The sequence below is a fragment of the Petaurus breviceps genome, unplaced genomic scaffold (genome assembly GCF_028583685.1).
Source record: "Petaurus breviceps papuanus isolate PSGF00001 unplaced genomic scaffold, PetGlider_PUasm1.0 186, whole genome shotgun sequence".
Classification (NCBI taxonomy): Eukaryota; Metazoa; Chordata; class Mammalia; order Diprotodontia; family Petauridae; genus Petaurus; species Petaurus breviceps.
In genome coordinates, this window is record NW_027185798.1 from 6,889,117 (window position 1) to 6,914,826 (window position 25,710).

The 25,710-nt window shown below is 44.2% G+C and overlaps 1 protein-coding gene across 1 annotated transcript; it reads right to left on the reverse strand.

Moving 5' to 3' along the window:
* Positions 1–422: 422 nt before the first annotated feature.
* On the reverse strand, positions 423–10,816 carry ZP3 (zona pellucida glycoprotein 3). Its single transcript, XM_069089142.1, has 8 exons — positions 10,511–10,816; positions 5,594–5,712; positions 2,822–2,925; positions 2,271–2,448; positions 2,077–2,194; positions 1,911–2,002; positions 1,079–1,203; positions 423–656 (listed from the first exon to the last, which is right to left on the reverse strand). The coding sequence occupies exons 1-8, from the start codon at positions 10,814–10,816 to the stop codon at positions 457–459; spliced, it is 1,242 nt and encodes a 413-aa protein (XP_068945243.1). The 3' UTR covers positions 423–456.
* Between the last annotated feature and the right edge of the window lie 14,894 nt (positions 10,817–25,710).

Below are 25,710 nucleotides of genomic sequence, written 5' to 3' on the forward strand. Positions count from 1 at the left end.
CTGTGATCTCATGAGATGAATCCTTATTCGAAGGGGCAGTAATAAAGCATCTTTCCCATGGCTATTATGATGATAAAGCAGTGAGGCATTTAAACAGGTTAGATGATGTCTGCTCTGGGCATTCTATGGGGTGCTCATGGACCAAGCAGACATGAGAACAGGTGATTAGAGTTTGCTCATTTGGGGATTAGCAAGGAAGGGTCCTGTTCCTGGGACTAGGACTCAAAGGTTTTCTACCCTGTCTCTCCATCCCACCCCTCCAAAACAGATGATTGTATATAAAATAATGACTGGGGAGCTCTTCCTCTTACTCTTCTCAGGATTAGCCCAGGGCAATTTTAAGTAACCAACTGAGAACAAGCCCTGTGATCTCAAGGCTGGCCCATTAATACTAATTTGCTACACCAGTTAGACATTAGGAGTTTTTTTTTTTTTTTTTATTGGCTGACAGACAAATCAAGAGGCACCCTTGTGTTTCCTATAGAGGAGAACCAGGGCCATGATGACTAAGGCAAAAACCAAGACAGCAATCAGAGACAGGCCCAGGCTAAGGGCTGTGTACTTTTCCGTGAAATCTGGGTTGGGCTCCCTTGGGGTGTGGCGGCTGACATTCAGTGCCAAGAACACAGGTCCAACAGTGATATCTGCTTCTCTCCCTGGGGGTGGAGAGAAGATGAAACCTCATGACTGGGCTTAGAGTAGGGCTTAATATCTAAGACTTGGTGCCCCACTAACCCTTGCTAAATTTAGACTGAGTAGTCAGGAATCACAGTTCCAGAGCTGGAGGGGTTCCTGAAGGTGATCTGGCCAGCCACCTCATTTTACAGATGAGTAAATGAAGGCCTGGAGAGTAGAAATTAAATTAATCTGTCAGACAGTGAGCAGCAGCAGGATCAGAATTTGAACCCAGATCATCCTACTCAGTAATTGTAGGGGAAGCCATCTCACAAGAGGAGTCTTAAGAGTGCTGGCTCCATGCCTGAGAGAATGATGTTTCCAGACTGATCCTATAGCATGGGTGGGATGGACTAAGGATGAAGGATCTGGGGGGCCCTAGCTATCTTCATAGGTACTTTACCTTGTTGCTGTTGGAACAGCTTTGCCTCAGAGATGGGAAGTAGTCTCCTGGACCTGTTTGGGCTTCCACAGTCTTTGCTGTTGCAGCATCTGCAGATGTCAGGAGGTCCTTCTACTGGAAACCAGCTAGGGAAAGAGAGAGGCAGGCAAGGGGGATGGAAACGAGATAAGAAAGGCTGCTTTTATTGCAAACATTTATGGCATATTTACTACATGCTAGCAATACAGAAATGTAAAACAGTCCTTGTCTATCCTCAACAAGCTTATATTCTATTGGTTGATGGAGGGATGGCAGAGATCAGTTTTACACATATACAAGGTAGTTGGGAGTAAGGAACCCAATCAGATAAGACCTCACGAAGAGAGTATCTAAGCAGAGTTTTGAAGGAATCTATCAATTCAAAAAAGTGGGAGGTGCAAAGGGTAGTGGAGATGGCATGCCATGTGTGAAGAATAGCAAGGCTGCAGTGTCTATATGCAGCAGAGGCATGTATGAGGTGACAGGAATGTATAAGGGGTAGGGGGAGGAGGGGAGAGGGTAGGAGCCCTACCCCCCTCCCCCCTACACATCATCCTCTCATCCTGTTTTAATTTGTTTGTGAAAATGTTCATTGTTATAGGTTGGGGCCAGGCTGAGAGGCTTTAAATGCCAGACAGAGCAATGTGGATTTGTTCCCAGGTAATAGGGAGTCATTAGAAGGTTGAGGGAGTGACATGGTCAGTCCTGGGCTTTAGGAATATCCTTGTGGCAATTATGGAAAATGGATTAGAGATCTAGTCTATGAGTAACCATCCCTGTCCCCTCCCTGCTCCTACTCCCAAGACCCATTTACCTCTTGGTGGACTTGTTGAAGGAACAGGCCTTGTTTATTTGGTCTGGGGCTTGGTTGGTGGCAGTGACCCTCAGATGGCATGTAATATAGATCTAGGAGAGAAGAAGTCAGGTATTGGGGAGGGGCAGGAAAACATAGTGACCTATACTTTACTCTCAGTATTTACCAGTTCCCGAGAATCATTGGCAAAGTGGAACACATCCATTGTGAACTGGAGAGTGTCTGACTTAGGCCGGGGGGCTCTGAATGCTGAAGAGGAATCAGAAAGGCCATCTACCAGACACCTAGAAGGACAGGAAGATGGTTAAGGGATACACTCTTTAAGACAGATGCTTGAGCTTGACCAAATGGGGTACTTACCCGTGGTGATCAATGATATCATAGTGGGGCTCCGAGTTCTTGTCTGGGCTCAGTGTGGCCACACAGTGGTCAACAAAGAGCCTCAGGGCCACATGGCTGCCTGAGTGTACTTCAGCCTGGAGGTGGGCTGTGTCACCCAGCTGGAACCCAGGTGAGGCACTCTCAGCTGACCAGTCATCTGGAAGGTAGAATCACCATGAATATTATATACAGACTTTGAAAATCTCCCGAATTACCCTGCCTCCCCCCCCCCCCAAAAAAAAAGAAAAAGCAGGGGCAAAGTTTTTTGTTTTTTAGTTTGTTAATACTTTTAAAATTCTGAACTTGGACACATAAAAAAGAACATTTTTTTTGGAGGGGGGAAGTGACTTGCCCAAGGTCACATGGCGAGTAAGTGTTAAGTGTCTGACACGGGATTTGAATTCAGGTCCTCCTGACTCCAAGGAACATTTTTACATATACATTAGAACTGGATGAGAGGATTATGTGTATGGGGTGGGTAGGACTCCATTCCTCTCCCCTTGCCCCCACCTCCTCCCCCTTTAGTTTACCATTCATCAGGCGCAGAGAAAAGCCAAGCTTCTGTTCCGAAGCTATGGTAGACCTGAAGGGCTCCCACGTAGGCTGGACAGCTCTGCTGCTTACATTGCCCCACCTGGGAGAAGAGACAGTGTCTGCCTAGCCTGTCTCACAAGGCAGAGCCTACCTGGAGGGTTACTGAGCATGCCCACCTCTCCCCCATGCTCCAAAACCTTTCACTTCATCTATCTACTCTTGTTGGCCATTGCCTTCCTCTCTCCTCTTCGGCCTAAACTCCTTGAGAAAGTCTTCTACAATAGGGGTCTCTATTTCCTTTCTTCTCACTCTCTTAACTCTTTGCAATCTAACTCCTGTTCTCCCTCTCCAAAGTTACTATCAGCTAGGTGGCTCTGTGCCTGCAGTTAAAAAGATTTGAGTTCAAATCCAGCCTAGCTAACTGTGTGACCTGGGCAAGTCATTTAGCCTTAGTTTGCCTCAGTTTCCTCCACAGTAAAATGGTGATAACAACACCACCTACCTCCAAGGCTCAGAGGAGATTGTAAGCACTTAGCACAATGCCTCGTGAAAGGTAAGCACTGTATAAATGCCAAGTCTCCCCACCCCTCCAATTGCTTCAGTGACCTTTTCTCAGTCCTAATCCTGCAGCACGGTCCATCACCCTCTTCCCGATAGCCTCCTCTCTCTGGGTTCTCGGGACACTGCTCTCTCCTGACTCTCTTCCTAGCTAACTGTTCCTGCTGGGATCTTCACCCAGTTATGTCTGATGACCACAGCCTAGTATCTGTGAATTTGGGTTTTTTAAAAGTAGTCTGATAATGATTTCAATGTAATTGGTTTCCTTTGTAATTATATGTGTATACATATATGTACATATACATATGCATACATATATACATGTATATATACACATATATCTCTCTATCTCTATATAAACATTATTCTGAGGAGGGGTCCATAGGCTTCAGACTGCCAAAGGGATCTATGACCAAAATAAGGTTAAGAACTCCTCAATTAGAAATCACACGTTGGGTCCCTCTGACCTTCAGTAAACCACTCAACAGTAAACCATTTCTATAAAGACCTTTGGGGCAGCTAGGTGGCACCATAGTCCATAGAGCACTGGTCTTGGAATTAGGAAGACTCATCTTCCCAAGTTCAAATCCGACTTTAAACACTTACTAGCTGTGTGACCCTGGGCAAGTCACTTAACCCTGTTTGCCTCAGTTTCCTCTTCTGTCAAATGAGCTGGAGAAAGAAATAGCAAACCACCCTAGTATCTGTGCCAAGAAAACTCCAAAATGGGGTCACAGAGAATCGGATCCGACTAAACAACAACAAAAGTCTTTTAGGCCTTATAAAATAGCCCTGTAACCACCTTGTTTGGCAGATTATTCACCATTTTTTAAATGAGGAAAGAGGTTCATCAGAGCAAAGTGACTTGCATTTGGTCACACAGAGTGACCAAATACCCAATTCTAAATCTATAGTTTTTTTCATCTATTCTCTTAGATTACCTTGGGGATCTCTGCTTAGTTATTCCCATTTCTCAGATGAGGAAACTCTCATAAGGGATGAAAATTTTAAAATAAAAGGTAGGACTATACATTGAAGTTTCATGATAAGGTTTCCTTCCAGCTCTAAATCCTATCAGTAAAGGAGATTCACTAACAATCCTGGCAAGGCCTATTTTCTGAAAAACAAAACTCTTCACATAAGTAAGATCATCGTAAAGAAGTTAGCTGAGTTTATCAGTACTTACATGCCCTTCAGCCTGGGATAGGAACATTTCTCCCACCTACCCACCTTCTACTCTGGGGTTGGGTTGTCTTAAATGTGTTTTCAACCACTAAAAGAAGTATGAAAACAATTCTAGGCTCATTAGGCACCTTCATTTCCCCTCCATCTTCCCAGAGGCTAGGTCCAGTCTTGGTAGATGATTCTACCCTCAGAAGGGCCTCTGGGAACACTCCCCTGACTAGTGCCCTGACTGACACTTGACAAGCAGCTTCATGGTACCATCCCACATCTGCTTGGCATGAAGCTAACTTTACAAAGTCAAAACGAAGGTGGCGAGGTAGTTTTGGGGACAAGTCTATGCTCAAGGACCACTTTTGAAACTTTGCACAAGTCTTGACCTCTCTGGACCTCAGTTTCCTTATCTGTAAAAGAAGGGAATTAGACTACAGAGGCCTAAAATCTTCTGATTCTATGAAAGTTGTGGATTATTTCTTGGTAACTGGGCGAGGAGCATAAGCCAAGTTCTGGTTCTATCATCTAATAGCAGAACCTGGAACAACACATCTGTGTCTTAACATAAAGGACAGGGATGGGGATAAGGGAACCTGCAACCTTGAGGCCACATGTGACCTCCAATGGGATTTGTTCTGTGAAGTTTGGATTCAGTCAAAGGCCACACTTGAGAGCCTAGAAGGCCACATGTGGCCTTGAGGCTGCAGGGTCCCCACCCCTAGCCAAGGACAATTAATGCAGACTGGTAAAAAGAAGAAGGGAAATTGCAGCATTAGAATTAGGGAATTAGAATATATGGTAAGTAGCCATGGAAAAACAAAGGAAGAAAAAAAAAAGAAAAAGAAAAATCATAGGAAGGAGGGAGGAAACCTGAGATAAGTTTTTTGCTTGTTTGTTTTACTCCATTTTGCTGAGGGGCACATTAGGAGTTCAAGCTTTGAGTAGCTAAGATTTATAGAGAGAGGAGAGTCAGTCTGCTTAGTGAGTACCCTGTCTTTAGGAGCGGAAAAAACAGGCTGCCATCTGATACAGACCTAGGATAGTGACATTCAATGGGAACCTCTGCTTGATGAGTCCTTAAGATGGTCACGTTTCCAAGTGGGTGTGGACGGTAGAACAAGCTTGTTCGGTATATCAGTCCATCCAGAGTTACCTGGAAGAAGAAGCAATTTAATTAACCCTTATCACAGCTGGTCCCATTATAGCAAGTAGACTTTCAATTCAATGCAGATTTTAAATAAAATTCAAGTACTTTTTGTGGATGAAGTCCCAAAGAATATCCCTCCTCCTAACAAGCCCTAACCATCCCATAGCCCTGGATTGCCTTTGTACCTGTGGGAGAATTAATAAGGTAACAGTCAAGTAGCTAGCTGGCTATGCATACCATGAAGGTTGGGTGTGCTTCCCTCCAGGGACACTTGGGAAATATTGTTCCCACTTTGTGGGACACCCCTTACAGGACTGCTACATGTGAGTATAGCGTAGCCCCAAATTTGATTACATGGGTTATTCATCCCCATTGCATATAAGCCAAAAGTTCACGGTACTATCAGGCTTAAAAGACTCATTCATCTCACTAAACCTGTACGACCCATTTCTTTTATTTTACAAATAAGAAAACAGGATCCAAGAGGTTGCAATTCTCCTATAACTGCATTAATCAATCAACATTTATTAAGCTCTTACATGTGCCAGGCACTTTGCTAAGAGCTGGGCATCCAACACAAAAAGAAAAAAAATCCCTGCCCTAGTAAAGCTTACAATCTAATAGGAAAAGAACACAGAAAAAAATGCTGAAGAGGGGAGGGAACAAAAGGTGCCTAGGGACACCAGAGAGAAATCAGAGAAACCCCAAAAAGTAGTGCAGCAAAATAGAAAACTAAGCAAATGCTCTGAGCCAAGCTCCCTCCTTCAATAGGGGCTCCAATCAGAGAAGAAGAGGGTAGTGGTGAGGAGAAGGCCCAAGGCTGGGGAGGTTCTCCAATAATTAGCTTCCTGGGCTTGATGGAGTCAGAAAAGTCCCTGAGCAGTGCAACCAGGTGAGAAATGAGGCTAATGCATGTACAGCAGGGGCAGGGGCAGACATAATGGCTGCTGTAGCCTGACAGCGGAGAGAAGGCGTGTACAGTGTGAAAAAGTGATGGGGCAGGGCCAGAGCTCCCCCTTGGCCTCTCAGCCTTCTCAGCTTTGTGACCAGGGGCAGATCATCAAATCTCCATTTCTTCATCTCAAGTCTGGCCCTCAACCTCCCAGCCTCCCAGAGAAAGTGTTGATCTGCAGTGATAAAGGGAGCTAGTTAGGTGACACAGCTAAAGGCTGAGCCTGGAGTCAAGAATCCTAGAATTCAGGGGTGGCTAGGTGGCACAGTGAATAGAGCACTGGCCTTGGAGTCAGGAGGACCTGAGTTCAAATCCTCCCTCAGCCACTTAACACTTATTAGCCATGTGACCTTAGGCAAGTCACTTAACCCCAATTGCCAAAAGCAAAAATAAAATAAAATATTGGAGTTCAAATCTTGCCTCAGGTATGTGATACCTGTGTGACCCTGGACAAGTCACTTAACTTTTCTCAGCCTCAGTTTCCTCATCTGTAAAATTGAGGATAATATTAACACCTCCTTCACAGGGTTTTTATGAAGATAAAGTAAAATAAAGCATATTGCAAAACTTAAAAAGCTTTGTTATTGTTTAATTGTTTTACGGGTATGTATGACTCTTCAAGATGTCATTTGTGGTTTGAGTAGTTTGCCATTTCCTCCTCCAGCTCATTTTGCAGATGAGGAAACTGGGGCAAACAGGGTTAAGTGACTTGCCTAGGGTCATACAGCTAGTAAGTGTCTAAGGTAAAATTTGAATTTAGGTCTTCCTGACTCCAGGCCTGCTACTCTACTCCCTGGACCTCTTGAGCTGGGGTGTTTTGAGCTCCTGTAAGGAAAAATTGATTGGGTATCTATACTAGGTCTCGGTAAGTCCCTGGAGTGGGGGGCTACCAGGTTGCCTAAGGAGAAGCAAACTGGCCCAGGTAGAAAACAAGATGAATCAAAGCTTCCACCCTGATGGGTTTGGGCCTGTTGAGCAGCCTTTGAACTTCCAGCCTGGGTGAGATAGGGTCACCGAATCCCCCCCCCATATACTCTTAAAAAAAAAAAAAGCCTTTTTCCCCGTATTTAATATTTTTTCCAACTTCAGTGTAAAAACAATTTTAGCATTCTTTTCCCCCAAATTTTGAGTTCAGTTTCTCTCCCCCAGCCCCCTCCACATTGAGAAGGTAAGTAAAAAAAAAAAAATTTTTTTTCCCTTTTGGAGGGCAGTTGGGGTTAAGTAACTTGCCCAAGGTTACACAACTAGTTTTTTTTGTGTGGGTGTTAAGTGTCTGAGGCCAGAACTGAACTGGATCCCCCTGACTCTGGGGCTGGCGCTTTACTCACTGCGCCACCTAGCTGCCCCTAATATTTTTTTAAACCACCCCCCCAAAAGACACTTGAAACTTCATGCTGCACAACCATGACCAAATTTGACCCCAGAGAAGAATTGAAAAAATGCCCCTCCCTCCCCTCTTTACAGAGGTGGGGGACTGTGGATGTGAAATATTACCCATCCTTAGACACCATCTATGTGGTTATCTGGGTTCCCCCACTACACTGCCCCATCCTCACTTTCTTTACATTTTGTGATGCCTGAGTAGAAGCCTATTTCCAGAAATAAAGCTGAAATGAAAATGTTAAAGATAGCACTAAAAAGATGTCAAGTGCCAATTGTATGCTCAGTTCTAGAGACCCAAAGGAGAGCAGAGTCCCTGCCCTCCAGAGGTTTGCATTCTTTGGAAGGTGGTGGGGAGAAGGGAATCTGCACGGATAACTGGGAACAAAGTCATCGCCAACGTTCCTGAGCTCAGCTTTGGAGAAAACCTGGATTCTGTGAAGGCAGCGTGAGGTGGGAACTGGTTCTGGAGGATGGGTGAAGGAGCTGGGACTCCAGGGAGACAGGAGATAGAATGCAGACTTTAGGGGAGATCTAACAGTCATTTGGTTTAAAAGGTAGGTTGGAGTCAGATTGTGAAGGGTCTTAGATAGCAGGGTGAGAAGTTTGTGCTTTATTCTAGAGGCAATGGGTAGCCTCAGAAGGCTGGAGAAAGGGAGCAGAAGGTCAAAGCCTAGAAAGGTGATTTTCACCAGCTGTGCACAACAGATTGTGAATGAAAGGCACTGGAAATGAGGAAATTGAGAGAAGCTATTGGAATAATCTCAGCGAGATGTAAAGAGGGCAGGAATGAGAAGCACTCTACCATTGCCTGCTGTCTGACTGTTCATATTACTTTTTTTTTAAGGGCAATGGGGGATGGGGGGGGGGGGGGGGGGGAAGGGGGTTAAGTGACTTGCCCAGGGTCACACAGATAGTGTCTAAGGCCAGATTTGAGCTCAGGTTCTCCTGACTCTAGGGCTGGAGCTCTATATACCACACCATCAGCTGCCCAAAGTACCCTATTTTTCTGAAAGTAGTCTTTTCACACTCCTTCCCGTGGCTCACACTGTAGACTGGTTATTACTGTCTCCCTGCCCCCACAGAGGAGAACATAAGCCTGCCATAGACATCCCTTCCTCCAGGTCTGGGCCCACGTTGGTCTCTCCAAATGGGACCTTCCTTCACCTATCCAGATTCTCCTTATCCTTCCAGGCAGGGTGCTGGGTACAAAACGCCTTCCCTGAGCTCACTTGGGATAATCAATACAGCTTAGTATCATCAATATCCAGCTTCTTTGGACCTTTCCTTCTTGTCTCCTCAACCAAACCCTAATCCCCTTGAAGGCAGGACCTTTGCCTCTTAGGCTTGTGGAATGTCAGCACTAAGAGACTGGAGGCAGCTGGTCCGAACCCAAGCTTTTGCAGCTGAGAAAGCCAAGGCCCAAAGAGAAATGATGTATCACACAATCAGTAAGTAACACTCTCCTACTTAAGCACCGGACATGGCTCTCCATTTTACCAATTTTATCTGGATGTTGATGGCACTTCAAAGTCTCACTTTTCCAGTTCTTGTGCCACTTTCCTTCCCATACTCACTGACTGGCTGTGTGACCCTAGGCAAGTCACTTAACCCATCTGTCTCAGTTGTCTCATCCGTAAAATGGGGGTAAAAAAAAGCACTTCCCTGTCAGGGCAGTTGTGAGGATCAAACTTCGGTCATAGCTGTGAAGCGATGTCAGCCCATCTGCTCTTCAGTTCTGCCTGACTCTGTGGCCCCAGCTGGGGTTTCCCCAGCAGAGACACTGGATGGTTTGCCATTTCCTTCTCCAACTCACTCTACAGATGGGGAAACTGAGGCAGGCAGGGTGAAGTGACTTGCCCAGGGTCACACAGCGAGGGAGTATCTGAGGCTGGATTTGAACTCAGGAAGACGATCCTTCTCGCCTCCAGGCCTGGTGCTCTATCCGCGGCACCATCCAGCCCCTCACGTAAATCTTAGTTATTATTATTGTTGTTCCCTTTCCCACAGTCTCTTCCTAGCTGAGTGACCCTGGGCAAGTCACTTTATTTCTTTGGGTCTCAGTTTTCTCATCTGTAAAGTGGGGGTGTTTATACAACCCCTAAGCTCTCTACTATAAACCTCTGATCCCATGACCACTCCAGAAAGGGGGAGTTGGGATGAAGTCTCTTCCTAGCTGAGTGACCCTGGGCAAGTCACTTTACTTCTTTGGGTCTCAGTTTCCTCATCTGTAAAGTGGGGGTGTTTCCACGACCCCTAAGCTCTCTACTATAAACCTCTGATCCCATGACCACTCCAGAAAGGGGGTGTTGGGATGAAGTCTCTTCCCAGACCTGGGGAAGGCCCAGGAGGCCATCTCTGGTTTTGGTGCTCCCAAGCATGGGATAGACTGTTCATTGCAGCTGGTTGAACTGTCTTTGTACCTGAGAGAATACACATACATTTCCCTAAGGAAGGGGGCTGGCGTCTTACCTGCACCACGCTGCCACACTCATGGAGGCCGACCTCAAAGGTGACTACGTGGGCATCTTCTTGCAAAGTCGAAGGCCTGCAGCCCTCTGGGCCCAGGCTGAGGTCCGTTGCTTTGATCAGCTTGCCAGTACCAAACAGATCTCGTTGAACACTCACCACCAGATGGGACTCCAGGCACTGTACCTGCACAGGGTGGGGAGAATGGGGAGCCTGCCAAGAAACCCTGGGAAGCATCAGGAGCAGAAGAGGGACAGGGAGAAGGTTGAAGGACCCATGAGTAAGCCTAGGACAGCCTCCCTCAGCCATAGCTCAAAGCAGGAACCCAAACCACCAGCCACAACCTGGGTCTATTCGACTTCCAGATTCTCGGTTTGGAAGAGGGCCTCTTTATACCCATGGAGGGAGCACAGACTGCTCACACCTGTGGGACCCCATAGCCTCACCCTTCCCACTCTGAGGCATCCGCCTTTCACCTGCCTCTCTCAATCAAGTTAACAGCCGACCCCATTAACAAATCTTTGCTGAGCAACGAAGCTGTGGGCAGTCTATGCTGCCGGGGAGGCAGCATGAGGAGCTCTGATAGTCTGGTTGAAGGTGTTAAGACTCACACCTTTGAAACAGTGCTCACAGGAAGCACCCAAACAGAGTGTTCTTCTCCAGCATCTTCCACCCCCTTCCCCTCCCAGGCAAAAAGATTCCCCGTGTTCTCAGCCCCTCTTTTCCTCTGACTCTACCAAGCTATGAAAACTGTGGCCCTGTCTTTCCATGCTTTTCATCCCCACAGGCTCAGGAATTCATTGGAGACAAGAGCTAAAGATCAGTTAAAAAAAAAGCCCCTGCTATCTGTGAAGTCTACCAATGCACAAAAGCTGGACAACTAGCAAACCCAACCAAAGGTTTTATATGTATGTTTGTATGCACGCACATACACATATATGTCATTGCATAGTTCCCAATTATATTTAAAAAATTTAACTATCATTTTTAACAGCTTGAGTTCTGATTGCTTTCCCTTCCTCCCACCCTTCTCCCACCCCATGAGAAGATAAACTTGATAACAATTATACATGTGAAGTCTTACAAAGCATATTTCCAGATTAGCCATGTTGAAAAATGAAACACATACCCACAAACCCCAAGAAAAAGGAAGAAAGTTTAAACAAAAGAAATCGGCTTCAATCTGCACTTAGAGTTAATGAGTTCTCTCTCAAGAGGGGGAAATAAATCATGGGTCCTTTGGAATTGTCCTGGATCATTGTCTTGACTAGAGTAGTTGTCTTCACAGCCGATTATCATTACAGTATTGCTGTAACTACATACAATGTTCTCCTGGTTCTGCTCACTTCATTCTGCATCAATTCATATGAATCTTACCAGGTTTTTTCTGAAACCATCTTGCTCCTTATTTCTTATAGCACAATAGTAGTCCATCACAGTCATATGCCACAACTTGTTGGGCCATTCCCGAATTGATGAACATCCCCCCAATTTCCAATTCTTTGCCATCACAGAAAGAGCTGCCATATTTTTGTACAAATAGATCATTTTCCATTTTGTTATTCTTTTTGGATTGTTTCTATGACTTGTTCTTTGACTCACTCATTCTTTAGAATTAGATTTAGTTTCCAATTCATTTTTAATCTATGCTTCCACGACCCATCTAAGAATCTTAATGGGAGAGAATAACTATGATCTTATAGATAGCATGGGGACTTAATGGGATAGAACTCTTATCTAGACTATGTCAATAGAAGATATCAAATTTTTTTTTTAATGACAGTGGAGTAGACCCCTCCCCCCATACACATACCCAAATGACAATCAATTGTTGTCAATCTACATGGAGGTCTCTCAGAGAATGCTACAGGGCTCTTTCCTTGGTCTTATCCTGTTTGTCATTTCCCTCCAATAACTTAGATGAAGACAGACATAACATGCATCACATTTTCAGATGGCACAAAGTTGGGAGACAGTGTCATGGATGATTGAGTCAGAAACCAAATAAAGAGTTTAGCAGGCTAGGTGGTATGACAGATAGAGCACTGGGCCTGGAGTTAGGAAGAGCTAAGTTCAAAGCCAGCCTCAGATACTCGCTAAGGGATGCCAAGCAAATCACTTAACCTCTGTCTGCCTTGGTTTCCTTAACTATAAAATGGGGATAAAAATAGCACTTGCTCCCTAGGATTGTTGTAAATACCTACCTACATAATAGGTGCTAAGTAAATGCTAATTCCCTTCCCTCTAGAATGATGGGCTTCATCTAATGGCATAAAATTTAATAGAAAGAAATGTAAAGTCTTCTGCTTGGACTCAGTAGACCAACAGTGCCAGTAGGAATCATTGCAGCCATGTAAAGGGGAAGGACAGTAATAAAATCAAAACTGTAATTAGAAAAAAGATCTAAAAAGGCAGCTTACTCCCTTCTTTGAAGAGGTGGGGGACTGTGGGTGTGGCATGCAGCATATAATGTGACATTTGGCTATTTTTGCTGAACTGCTTCTTAAAAATTCTTTGTTATAAGGGATAACCAAGGGGAAATGAGGACACCTGGGTGGAACACTGGGCTTGGAATCAGGAAGACTCATCTTGGTGAGCTCAAATCTGGCCTCAGACACTTACTAACTGGATGACCCTGGACAAGTCACCTAACCCTGTTTATTTCAGTTTCTTCATCTGTAAAGTAAGCTGGAGAAGGAAATGGGAAATCACTCCAGTATCTTGGTCAGTAAAATTCTAAAATGGAGTCATGAAGAGTTGGACATGACTGGAATAGCCAAACAATAACAAAGGGGAAATGAATATTGGGAAATGAAGGAGATGAAAAAGCACTATATGTCAATTAAAACTCGTCACCAGTGGAGGATGGAGAAGGTATTGATAGATAACATCTTTTAAAAGTCTATATTTTTAGGAGCAGCTAGGTGGCAGTGGATAGAACACCAGCCCTGGCGTCAGGAGGACCTGAGCTCAAATCCAGCCTCAAATACTTACTATCTGTGTGACCCTGGCCAAGTCATTTAACCCTGATTGCCTCCCCCATAAAAGGTTTATATTTAAAAAAAGAAAAAAAAAAGATCAGAGGGTCTTAGTGGTAAAGGTCAACATGAGTCAAGAGTGTGGCAGAGAAGCCAAAATATGAATGTAGCTCTGTTCTCCTTGCCACACTGCCTGATCTTGTTCCCCTGAGTGAAGAGTAAAGTGACCTTCTGGTCAAAGTATTTATTTCCCACAGCCTTCCCATTTATAGGGTTTTTCTCCAGTGTAGACGCTGGCTATCACTGAAGCATTTCTCATCCTCAATAGATTTGTAGGTTTCTCACCAGAGTGGATTCTGTAAGAGGCATGAAATTTCAAATTCATATTCAAGTATTTGCCAGGCTCCACAAATGTATCCAGTTGCCTCCCTGAGGCTATTTTCGAGGCACAGAACACACTGATATTTTAAGGAAGCCAAGTCCACATTCTTCTCATTTATAGGTATCTGGCCCCACTTGAACTGGATTCATTAAAATCTTGAGCTCCGAATGAATTCATAGCCAAACAGCATTTTTCATGCTTCTTTCTTGAATGATTTCTTTTGTGCATATGAATAGTGAAATTCTTACAAAGAGACTTTTCATTTCAGGAAAATTTATAAGTTCTCTGACATGGTGGTCCTTAGTTCAACTGGGAGTTAGTATTTTCTTTACCCCCCTGAAACAATAGTGTGGTAGACTGAAGGCTGGCCTTTGGCTCCCCAAACAAACAGATGCCTGGGTTCTGTTCTGGTTGCCTGATGTTGGTCAGAACAAGGGGAAGTGACCGGCTTGATCCTGTCCAGCAGAAGGTCAACTCTGAGGAGTCTCGTCTTAGCTGTGGCCAGGGAGTGACTTACTTGTCTGATGCCTGTCACAGCTGGAAATGACGTGGGTGAGGCAAATGCCTTGTGGTGTTTTAAGTTTGATCCCACTTCCCTCCAGGGGGCCCAGGTGGTGGTAGTGGGGGTGGGGGTGGGGAAATGTGTCCCTGGTTTGGGAGGAGAAATTTTGTAAATTTGGTTTTTGCTCTGTCTTCCATGAAAACATTCCTTTATCCAAACTAGTTGCTGGAATTGCTTTGTGATGACATCCAGGAAATAGCCATGAGTGAAATGATATCGAAGCACTGACCAGTGGTGATGCTGTTGAAATAAATACCCCTCTTGGAGCACTAGATGGAGTCACTAGACTGACAGGATTAGAAGAGCCCCATGGCCCCCAGGGATGCCCCCAGAATCCTGAGGGGCACATGTAGTCAGCCAGGCTCTGGGGACCCTACCTGCTCATGTACATGTGGGCTGGGAGAGAAAGTCTAGAGAGTCACTAACCAGGGAAGAAGACTGTGTGTTTACTCTGTTTGGCAGAAAGGAATCACCATCCTGTCCCCCAGGTGGGAGATCAGGAGAAGGGAATGAAATTCAGTGTGTGCTGCCTGTGTCCAAGAGGCAGAGGAGAGGTCTGGTCTGGCCTAGGTAAAAATGGGGTGATATCAGTAGAAGCTGTCTTGCCCCACTTAACTACCCATATTCCACACCTTCCCCTTCTCCTCCAGGACAGTTTTTGGAGGGTGAACCTTCAATGACCATGGTCTCTACAGCTCCTACCCTCTCCCTACAAAGGACATATTCTCTCCATGTTCCCCTTCCCACCTTATCCTTCCTGGGTCTCCTCTTGCAGAATCATGGAGGCCTAGATTTGGAAGGGTCTTCCAAGGTCATCTGGTTCAGATCTCTCTAATGCAGGAATCGCTTCTGTCCCATCCCTCCCAGGTGGGCATTTGGCCTCTCTTGAAAGCTCTCCTAGTCACTGGCTTCTCCAAGAGGCCACCCATTTCATTGCTGGATGGTTGTATAGAAATCTGCTGAACCTGGTGGCCACCCACTGCTTTGAGGTCTGTCTTCTAGGTCCACATGTATCTATGCTGCTGGAAACAGCTCTCTGGCACAGTGAAGAGAGTGGAGTCCTGGGCTTGTAATCCAGAAGACCTGAGTTTGAATCCTACCTCAGACACTGTGAGGTTTTGGGACTTGGGGCATTCAGACTCAGTTTCTTCAGCTGTAAAAAGGGGATAATACTAGCACTTACCTCACAGGGTGAGGGTGAAGATTAACTCAGATGATCTTAAAGTACTCTATAAATTCTAGCTATTAATGTACTCAAAGACAGACCCTCAAATCCTTAATCATCTCTCCCTGTCTTCTTGTTCAATCGTGTCCAACTCTTTGTGACCCCATTTGGGGTTTTCTTGGCATAGATACTGGAGTGATTGGTCATTTCTTTCTCCAGCTCACTTTACAGATGAGGAAACTGAGGCAAACAGTGTTAAGTGACTTGCCCAGAGTCACACAGCTAGTAAGAGTCTGAAGCTAGATTTGAATTCATGAAGATGAATCTTCCTGGCTCCAGGTTTGGTGGTCTAGGCACTACCACCTAGCTGCCCTGATAGACTGTCTCCCTCCTTCCTTTCTGCCGCTCCAAATCTTTCCCATCCTTCAAGGCCAAGCTCCAATTCCATCTCCACCATGAAGCCTTCCTTGACCGCTTAGCCCACTCCTATCTCTCTCCCTCTCTGACCTCTAACTCAGTGTTCACACACTGTCCTACACTTTGAGGCATAGGCAGCATTGTATTTTAATTTAGTTTTCATGGAGTTTGGACTTCTTTCTCCAACGAGATGCTATTTGTCCTTCATTCTCTAAGAGGATGAGGTGATGTACATGCAAATGAGTGGATTTAAGTGAGGGAAGGCTGTGCAAAGTCACCAGCCTCATGACATGGTCGCTTCCTGAGGGCAGGCCAGGGCCAGGGCCAGGGATTTCCCCCCCTCAATCCTCCACAGAATCTCTGAGCGGAGAGATCTATACAAGAGGGCTTAGTAATTTTCTGTTGCTTTTCAGTGAAATGCACTAACCAGAAATGAGCAAGCCAGCGTTCACATAACCTCTCCTAAAGGCAGATGGATGTGAACCATGGGCACCAGGCCTGGGATTTAGCATCCCAGCTGCTCCCACCTTCCCAGGAAAGGGCTGACATTGGAGCACCCTGTAGCAGCAAGCACCCCAAGCACGTCCTCAGGGTTTGCAGCTACCACAGGTTCTTGGATCTGCTTTGATAAAGGAAAGCAACTCAAAATGGGTTAACAAGCTTACTTTAATCAGTCAGACATATATCGTTTACCTTGTTCAGGGGAAAAAGGTCAGCACCCTGAACCTCAAAGTATACAGGCATAATTATCAAGACAGAAACATCAAGTAGACAGCTTTCCAAACTGTCCAACCATTGCATCCATACCCAGTCAACATCTGGGTTTCCACATTCTGGGTTTTTCAAAGCCGGGGGACTCTCAACAACGGCTTCCCATAATTCAGATCAAATCACAGAAAACTTCTCAAAGTGAGTCCCAAAACAGAGCTACACATCAGGGCTTATATAGCCTTCTCCTGGCTCAGAGAATGTAACAACCTTATTGACTCACTGGCCAATCAAGAAGTATCTACTGAAAAACAAGCCTCCCACCCCAGGCTTCAGGTGCACTTTAGCCTAGGGGCAGGGAAGATCTTTAAAATTTACATTCGCATTACACACCCCTGCTCAAATTCTTTGCGGTAGAGGGTCAGCAGCCCCTTGGGGAGGAGACCCATGCAATTATCTTCTAGGGGTAAAGGAATAACCGCCAGCACTCTACCAACTGCAAACCCAAGGCATATTTCTCTTATTGATACAGATGGCTGCCTGCATGGGAGAGACGCAATAGAGAGGGGGCAAGAGGCTCTGGCCAGCAAGGATGTCTCACAAAACAGCTGAGCCAAGCAAAGGTTGTTATAACCTTGGGAGAACAATCAAAGGGTAAGAAGGACAGAATTCATCAATGGGAGAGACCATACAGAGGGCAAAGAAAGTACAGATGAATGACTTCCACCTGGTTAATGAATTAATGGACAAGTTCAAAGAAAGACGAACTGCCAAGGTCTGCAGCAGCCTTGCAGACCAGCGGGAGAGAGGCACAGAGGCTGAAACGAATCTATAATCCAAGTCTGTTCTCTGCCCTGCTTCTCTCCAAGTCTGGGAACTGTAGACTGGGGCTGCTCCTCTGCTTGGGCTTTGCTGTCCTTTGTAGAGTTGAACAAAGTCTCAATGGGGAGGAATCATTTATGTATCCATTTATTCTCCAGACATCTAGTGTCTGCTCTGCCCCTGGTCCTGCTCTAGACCCTGTGGGAGACACAAAGGAGGGTAGAGTCCAGCTTGCCCTCAAGGAGCTTATGGTCTAGTATAGGAAGAAAAAGCCACATGCCTCCATCATTCAAAGTACAATGGGATCAGTATATTAAGAGGTGTGGTCAAGTGCCATAGGAACCCAGGGAGGAGGGAGGGGGATCAGCTTGAGCTGGAGAACTCAGAGAGGGATTTTTTTCTTTTCTTTTTTTCCCACTTAATAGTATTTTATTTTTTCCAATTACATGTAAGGATAGTTTTCAACATTCATTTTTCTAATTTTAAATTCCAATTTTTTTCTCCCTCCCTCCTCTCCTCCCTCCCAAGATGGCATGCAATCTGATATAGGCTGTACATGTATAATCATATTAAACCTATTTCCACATTAGTCATTCTGTGAAAGAAGAATCGGAACAAAAGGGAAAAACACGAGAAAGAAAAAACAAAAAGAGAACACCGTCTGCTTCAATCTGCATTCACAGCTCTTTCTCCACATGTGGATAGCATTTTCTATCATGAGTCTTTTGGAATTGTCTTAGATCATTGTATTGCTGAGAAGAGCTAAGTCTATCAACGTTGGTCTATTACTGTGTACAATGTGTTCCTGGTTCTGTCAGAGCAAGTTTCTTGAAAGAGAAGGGCATCGAGTGGGTGTCTGATAGGAATTTAAGTCCCCCAGCTCTTTAACCTCCCCCTCCCCTTCCCTATCCTCTGACAAGCTTGTTCTCTGTTCTCTTTGACTTCCTCATCTTACTAAAAGAGAAACAGAGTTAGCCTGGACTGGAAAAAAACAAAACAAAACATTTACTACTGGTTATGGGAAAGACATGTATGGAAGAAAGTGTCCAAGAATCATCTGGTTCCATGCCTCATCTGAGAGTGACATGAGATGCCAGCTCTAGGTTTGAGTTAGTCACTTCAATACCTATGGAATACCAGTGTTGAAAAGACCCAAGAGATTATGTAGGTCAGTGGTTTCTAACCTGGCCATAGCCCTTGGATTTATGGCAAAGAAGGTCTGTGAATACATAAATAAATCCATATGTGTTCTGTAGGCTGAACAGATAATATTTTAGAGAGAGCAGAGACTTCATTACTAGCAGGATGATATTTTTAAAAATATATATTTGTGGAGTGAAATTCCTAAGGCGATTAGGCAATTAACTGGTATAGCAGATAAAACACTGGCCTCCTCAGTTCTAATCAGATATTTTCCAAATTCTCTCATTCCCCTTTTCTTCCTTCAGACCCTCTCGCCTGGACTACTGTAGTGGACTTCTGGATGGTCTTCCTCTCTCTGATCTCTTTCAACTTGGCTGCCAATGTGATCTTAAAACCCAGGTCTGACCATGTTACACCCCTTCTCAATAAGATCTAGTAGCTCCCTAATACTTCCAGGATCCAGTATCAAATCCCTTCTCTGCCTGGCCCCTTTCTACTTCTTCATTCTTATTATACTTTATTCCCTTCTACGTACATCCAGTGACAACACAGCCCCGCTCCCAGCTCCCAGCTCTGACTTTTCTCGTGGCTGTCTGCCACTCTTAGAATGCTCTCTCTTCCTCTTGCTCTCTGCCTCCTGGCTTCTCTGGCTTCCTCCAAGTTTCTCCTGGAAACCCCCCATCCCTTCCCCCCCTATCCCACAACTGCTAGTGCCTGGTTGATTTGACATTTCCTGAGGCTGCAGCCCTAAAGAACTCCCTACTCAATAGAGAAGTTGAATAGCAGCTACACTTTTGAAGAAGACCAGCAGATGGCAGCAGAGGACTTGCAAAGAGTAGTTTGACGGCGCCATCAACAATCCTGTAGTCAAGTCAGTATGCATGTATTAAGTGCCTACTGTGTGCCACGCTTTGTGCTAAGCATTGAGCATACAAACCAGGCAAAAAGAGTCCCTGTACTCAAGGATATGCCATTCTAATGGGCGAGACAATATGCAAACAAGATATGGACAGGATCAATTGGAGACTATCAACAGAGGGAAAGCACCAGAATTAAGAGGGATAAAGAAAGACTTTGTGTAGAAGGTGGGGCTTTTTCTGGCATTTGAAGGAATTCCAGTGGCAGAGATGAAGGAGAGCTTTCCAGGCATGGGGGTCAACCAGTGAAAATGTCTGGAATCAGGAGACGTAGTACCTAGTGTGACGAACAGCAAGGGGCCAGTGTCATTGGATCAGAGTATGGTAGGATATAAAGCGTAAGGAGACTGAAGAGATGGAGGAAGGCAGCATAGGAAGGTGTTTTTTTTTTTTTTTAAAGCAATCGGGGTTAAGTAACTTGCTCAAGGTTACACGGCCAGTTATTTCTGGGTGTGGTGCTAAGTATCTGAGCCCAGATTCGATCCCCAGGTCATCCCAACACTGGAGCCAGTGTTCTTACTCGCTGTGCTACCTGGCCGCCCCATAGGAAGGGTTTTGAATGCAAAAAAAGGATTTTATTTGTTATCTGGGAGGTAAATAGACAGCCATTGAAGTTTATCCAATGGGAATGGGTAATGTTGACCTTACCCACCAATGAACGATTAAAAGATCTTTAAAAAGGTCATTTGACAGCTAAGTGGAGGGTGGACTGGAATGGGGATACTTGTAGCCAGGAGCCCAATTAGCAAGAGTATAAGTATGAGGTGATTATGGTTCTCCATTAGGGCGGTGGCAGTCTCATAGAAGAGGAAGGGGCATGTGCCAGAGATGCTACAAAGGTAATATCGATAGGTTTTGGTGACAGACTGAATATGATGGGTGAGAGAGTGATGCATGGAGTAGGACACCCAGGTCAAAAATCTGGTGAATGGGAGAATGGTGGTGCCCTTAATAGTAAGGAGATTAAGAAAGGGAGAGGGTTGGGGTGGCCAGGTGGCTCAGCGAGTAAGAGTACTGGCTCCAGTGTCGGGATGACCTGGATCAAATTTGGGCTCAGATACTCAGCACCACACCCAGAAATAACTGGCCGTGTAACCTTGAGCAAGTTACTTAACCCCGATTGCTTTAAAAAAAAAAAAGGAAAGGGAAAGGGTTTAAGGGAAAAGGTAATGAATTCAGATTTAGACACGGTGAGATGTTGTCTACCAGATAATACAGTTCAAGATATCCAAGAGTTGGAAACATGAGACTGGAGGTCAGGGGAGAGGTTAAGGCTGTATGAAGAGAGCTAGAGAATCATCTGCATAGAAGTGAACACTGAATCCATGGGAGCTGAAGAGATTACCAAGTGAAATAGTAGAAAAGGAGAAGAGAAGAGGGGCAAGGGCAAAGACTTGGGGGACCCTCAAGGTTAGTAAGGGCCGCACAGATGGCAAAGGAGACAGAGAAAGAATAATGAGAAAGTTAGGAGAATCAGGAGAGTACGTTATGAAAACCTAGAGAGAAGAGAGCATGGAGAAGAAGAGGAGAGTCTCAACAGAGTTAAAGGCTGCAGAGAGGTCAAGAAGGATGAAGGTTGAGAAAATGGTCATTGGATTTGGCCATTTAGAAATCAGCAGTAACTTTGGAGACAGCAGTTTCAAATCAAATGACAAGGTCAGAAGCCAGACTGCTACAAGCATTTATTAAGTTCTTATTGTGTTCTTTGTACTATATTAAGTGTTGGGGACTCAAAAAAAGGCAAAAGAAAAATGAAAAGAGAAACAAGAAAAGCCCTGTCCCTTCTCTCAAGGGGTTCACAGACTAAGGTGGGAGATAACGTGGAGACAACTATATACAAACTATAGATTGGAGATACCCAATGGAGAGAGGGTCCTAGCGTTGAGGGAGGTTGGGAAAGACTCCTTGTAGAATGTGAGATTTTAGCTGGGAGTTGAAAGAAGCCAGGAAAACCCGGAGAAGGAAATAAGGAGGGAGAGAATCCCAGATATGGGGGACAGCCAGGGAAAATGCCCTGAGTCAGGAAATGGAGTGTGGTGTGTGAGGAACAGCAAAGCCTTAAGGGAATGAGAAGGAAGGAAGTAGAGACACTAATTGTAGACAGCCTTCTCAAGGCCATGAAAAGGAGGTGGGTTTGGGGACTGGGGGAGATATGGGCATATTTGTAGGCATCAGGAGGGATGGTAGAGGGGATGATCTTTTAAAAAATCATTATTTATTTTTAAGCATTCTTTTTAAAATTTTTATTTATTTTTTGCTGATTTTTATTTTTTCTTTCCTTTTAAAAATTTAAATAGTATTTTTCTCCAATTACATATTAAAGAAAAATTTTTAGCATTGATTTTTATAAGACATTGAGTTCCAACTTTTCTCTCTCCCCTTCTTCTGAAAATGGTAAATAATTTGATACAGTTTGTATACATATGCTATCATGCAAAACATATTTTTTCTTGTACTTGGTATTTTATTTTTCCAATTACAAGTAAAGAAAAATTTTAACATTCATTTTTTAAAATAAAATTTTGAGTTTCAAATTTTCCCCCTCCTCCCTAAGATGGCAAGCAATTTGATATAGGTTATTTATACATAATTATGTAAAATATATTTCCATATTAGTCATGTTGTGAAAGAAGAAACAGAACAAAAGGAAAAAAAAACTGCCAAAAAATAAAGTGAAAATAGTATGCTTCAATCTACATTTAGAGTTTATCAGTTCTTTCTCTGGACGTGGATAGCATTTTTCAACATGAGTCTTTTGGAATTGTCTTGAGTCATTGTACTGCTGAGAACTAAGTTATTCATAGATGATCATAGTGCAATATTGCTGTTACTGTGTACAATATTTTCCTGGTTCTGTTCACTTTGCATCAGCTCATAAATATTCCTTAAAAAATTTTTTTTGAGTTCTAAATTCTCTGACTCCCTCCAGTCCCTCCTCCACTTATTGAGAAAGCAAGCAATATATCAATTATACACATGAAGTCATGCAAAACATATTTCCATATTAACTCTGTTACCAAAAATGAAAAAGAAAATAAAAAAATGCTTCAATCTGTACTCAGAATTCATCAGTTCTCTCTCTGAAGGTGGATAGCATTTTTCATCATGTGTCTTTTGGTTAAAAAATATCTCCATATTGATTATTGGAATTGTCTTTATATTGATTAGGTAGATAAGACTTTCAGAGTTGGCCATTATAACAATATTGCTGTTACTGTGTACAATGTTCTGTTGGTTCTGCTCACTTCATTTTGCATCAGTTCATAGAAGTCTTTCCTGGTTTTTCTGAAATCATCTGGAGAAGACAGGATGGAATGGGATCACTTGTGTATTTATAGGAATTTGCCTTGACAAGGGGTAGGGGCCAATTTGTGTGAGGCAGAGGGGAAGAAAATGGCTGAAGGCATCTGAGCATGAGGTGAGATGAGGAACAGGAGAGAAGAGGGAGCTCTTGGTGAATGGCCTCAATTTCTTTTTTTCAGTGAAATATGAAACAAGGTTCTGAGCTGACAGGGTGGAAGGAGAAGAAGCTGTGGGAAGTTTGAGAAAGGATGAACAAATTTGGAAAAGATGATGTGGTGATTGGGATCATGAGGAGATTAAAAAGGTGTAAGAGGATTGCCTTGCTGCAGTGAGGGCTCAGGAAAGATTATCTAATAGAAATACGTAGTGGATTGAGTCAGAATGGTTCTGCGATTTTCTCCTGATTTGTTTAGCAGTATGTGAACATAAGCAAAGGTAACAAATGATGGCATTAATCTAAGTCTGAGGCTTAGCAGAACAAGATCAGTGATAGGACAAGAGGACAAGGAAGAGACAAGAGGAGAGTACAGAGTTCAACTGGCTCACCAAAGGGTCAAGATGGTGAAGGCAGGAGAGTAAAGCCAGTCTAGGGGTGATGACCCAGAAAAGAACTGATGGCTGAAGGGGTCGGAGATCAGGGTGAGGATGAAGAACAAAGTCAGGAGGTATAAAATAAAGGGAATGGTGGAATGAGAAAAGATTGGGAAGATCAAAGTTGTGCACATCTCTGTGGGTAGCTGAAGTAGAGTGGAGGAAAGGGTCATGAGAAATAAGGAAATGGAGGGGAAGAACTGGGAAGTCAGTGTGTTTGAAGGAGTCCTGGCGGGTAGAAGTATCTGAGAGACTAGACCAGTAGGGTACCTAAAAGTTTTCAACTTCACCATGTGACTAACAGGGCAGGTGATTTCAGAAAAGTAAACAGAAGCAAAGAATGCAGAGGGATAGTCCCATGGGAATGCTGCCCCAGGAGCGCGAACGGCTTGGCCACATATGTTCATTCATTCCCTGTACTTGTGTCCTCTTCTGCAAGTGACTATTTGACCAAATGTGTTTCAGGTCTATGTGTTCTCTCCTTGGGAATTCCTGTCCATGTGTATTCCCTTTAGGTATATTTGATCCCACATATGTTTTTGAGTCAGGTATGTTTCATTATACACATCAACTGGCATTTTAACCTGTGGGAAAATATAGCCTCGTGTATAAGGGAATTTCCTCTTTCTCTTTTAATTGGTCTGGTAAAAGAAATACTGGTGGGGGATTATTATTATTTTTTTTACCATATATTGACCCAAAGCATGGCCAAGCCATTCTTACCTCTGTGGATCTGTTTCTGCATCTGTAAAATGGGACAGTAAAACTTATAGTACTTACCTGATGAGGTTGTGGTGAGGATCCAGTGAGATGACTCAATTTAATCTGACAAATATTTACTTAATTCCTACTAAGGGTGATGCACTATGTTAGATTCTGGACATATAAAGATCAGAACAAAACAGGCCCTTCCTTCAAGGAGTTAGCATGAATGGAGTTAGCAATAAGGATGTTTTTTAAAAAAGAGGGCATTAGAGTATTTCTTTAAATGCACAAAAGGAGGATTTTCAGAAGGAAGTAGACACAAACAGGACAGTTCTGAATGTAAATATGTAGACTTTATTATACTTCTTTTAAAAGCAAGAGGATGAAATAAATATTTACCACTTTATAGATTTATAAATATGGAATCCTCTTTTTGTGTTCTGCTGTATGTGCTCTCTGTTTCTCTCTTTCTTTCTCTCTGTCTGTCTCTCTGTTTCTGTCTGTCTCTTTCTCTGTATGTTTAAGGTCAGAATTAAACTTTTTTTAAAAAGTGAGAGGCCAAAGTGAGTCTTCAGAAGTGATCCAGGCACACACTCAGCCTCATCAGTCTCCATCATGGGAACTGGGCAATTACCAAGGAATCTCCGGTCTTGCATGTTCCCAGCATGTGTCCATCCTGTAAACCTTGAGAGCCTATTCCATGGACTTGCCCCTGTTACATTGGACATGATGAGGGTCATGAGGACAGAGAGGGGAAAGATCACAGGTTTGGAATGGTTTGGGAAGGATCAGAGGATTTCAAGGTGGGAGACAGCTTAGCCATCATCTCGTTCAACCTTTATTGAAACCTATAAAGGGAAGGGAAGTGATATGCTTTGGGTCACAAGAAGGAAATGGCTTCCCAGAGCAGGGGTGACTAGAGCTGGGCCTTGAAAGGCAGTTAGAATCTGGATAGAGGAGGAGGGAGAAGAGACAGAATCAGAAATAAGCACAGTGTGCCCAGGGGGCAGTGGGGAGCCTGACCTGACTGGAGCTGAGGGTCCATCTTAGGGAAGAGGCATGAGAGGAGGCTAGAAAGGTAAGGCATAGCAGGCTTGAGGAGGGCCTTGAATGCCAAGGTGAAGAGTTGGGGTTTGATGTGATGAGTGGCCTCCTTCCTTCCTTTTCCTGCACTGCAGGGGCCAGAGCCAGGGCAGGTCTGCCTCTCTGAAACTTGAGCTGCCTCTCGACCTCAGCCCTCCCGATCTATTTGGGATGTGTTCCTGCCTTTTGTTATCTCCCTCTCCTCCTTTGCCTTCCGTGTGGGGTCCAGGGTGCCATGCTGGAAGTGAGTGGGGATTTCCAACGGTTCCAATCCCCCACAACCCGCTTCCCCCATCTGGAGAGGCAACGGCCGGATGAGCGATTTCCTTCTTCTCCCTTCCTCTTTTTGTTTTTTCCTTCCATTTATTTTTGTAGAAAAAAAAAAAAAAGCTTTCTGTATTTCCCCCACCTCCACGCCCCCAGTCTG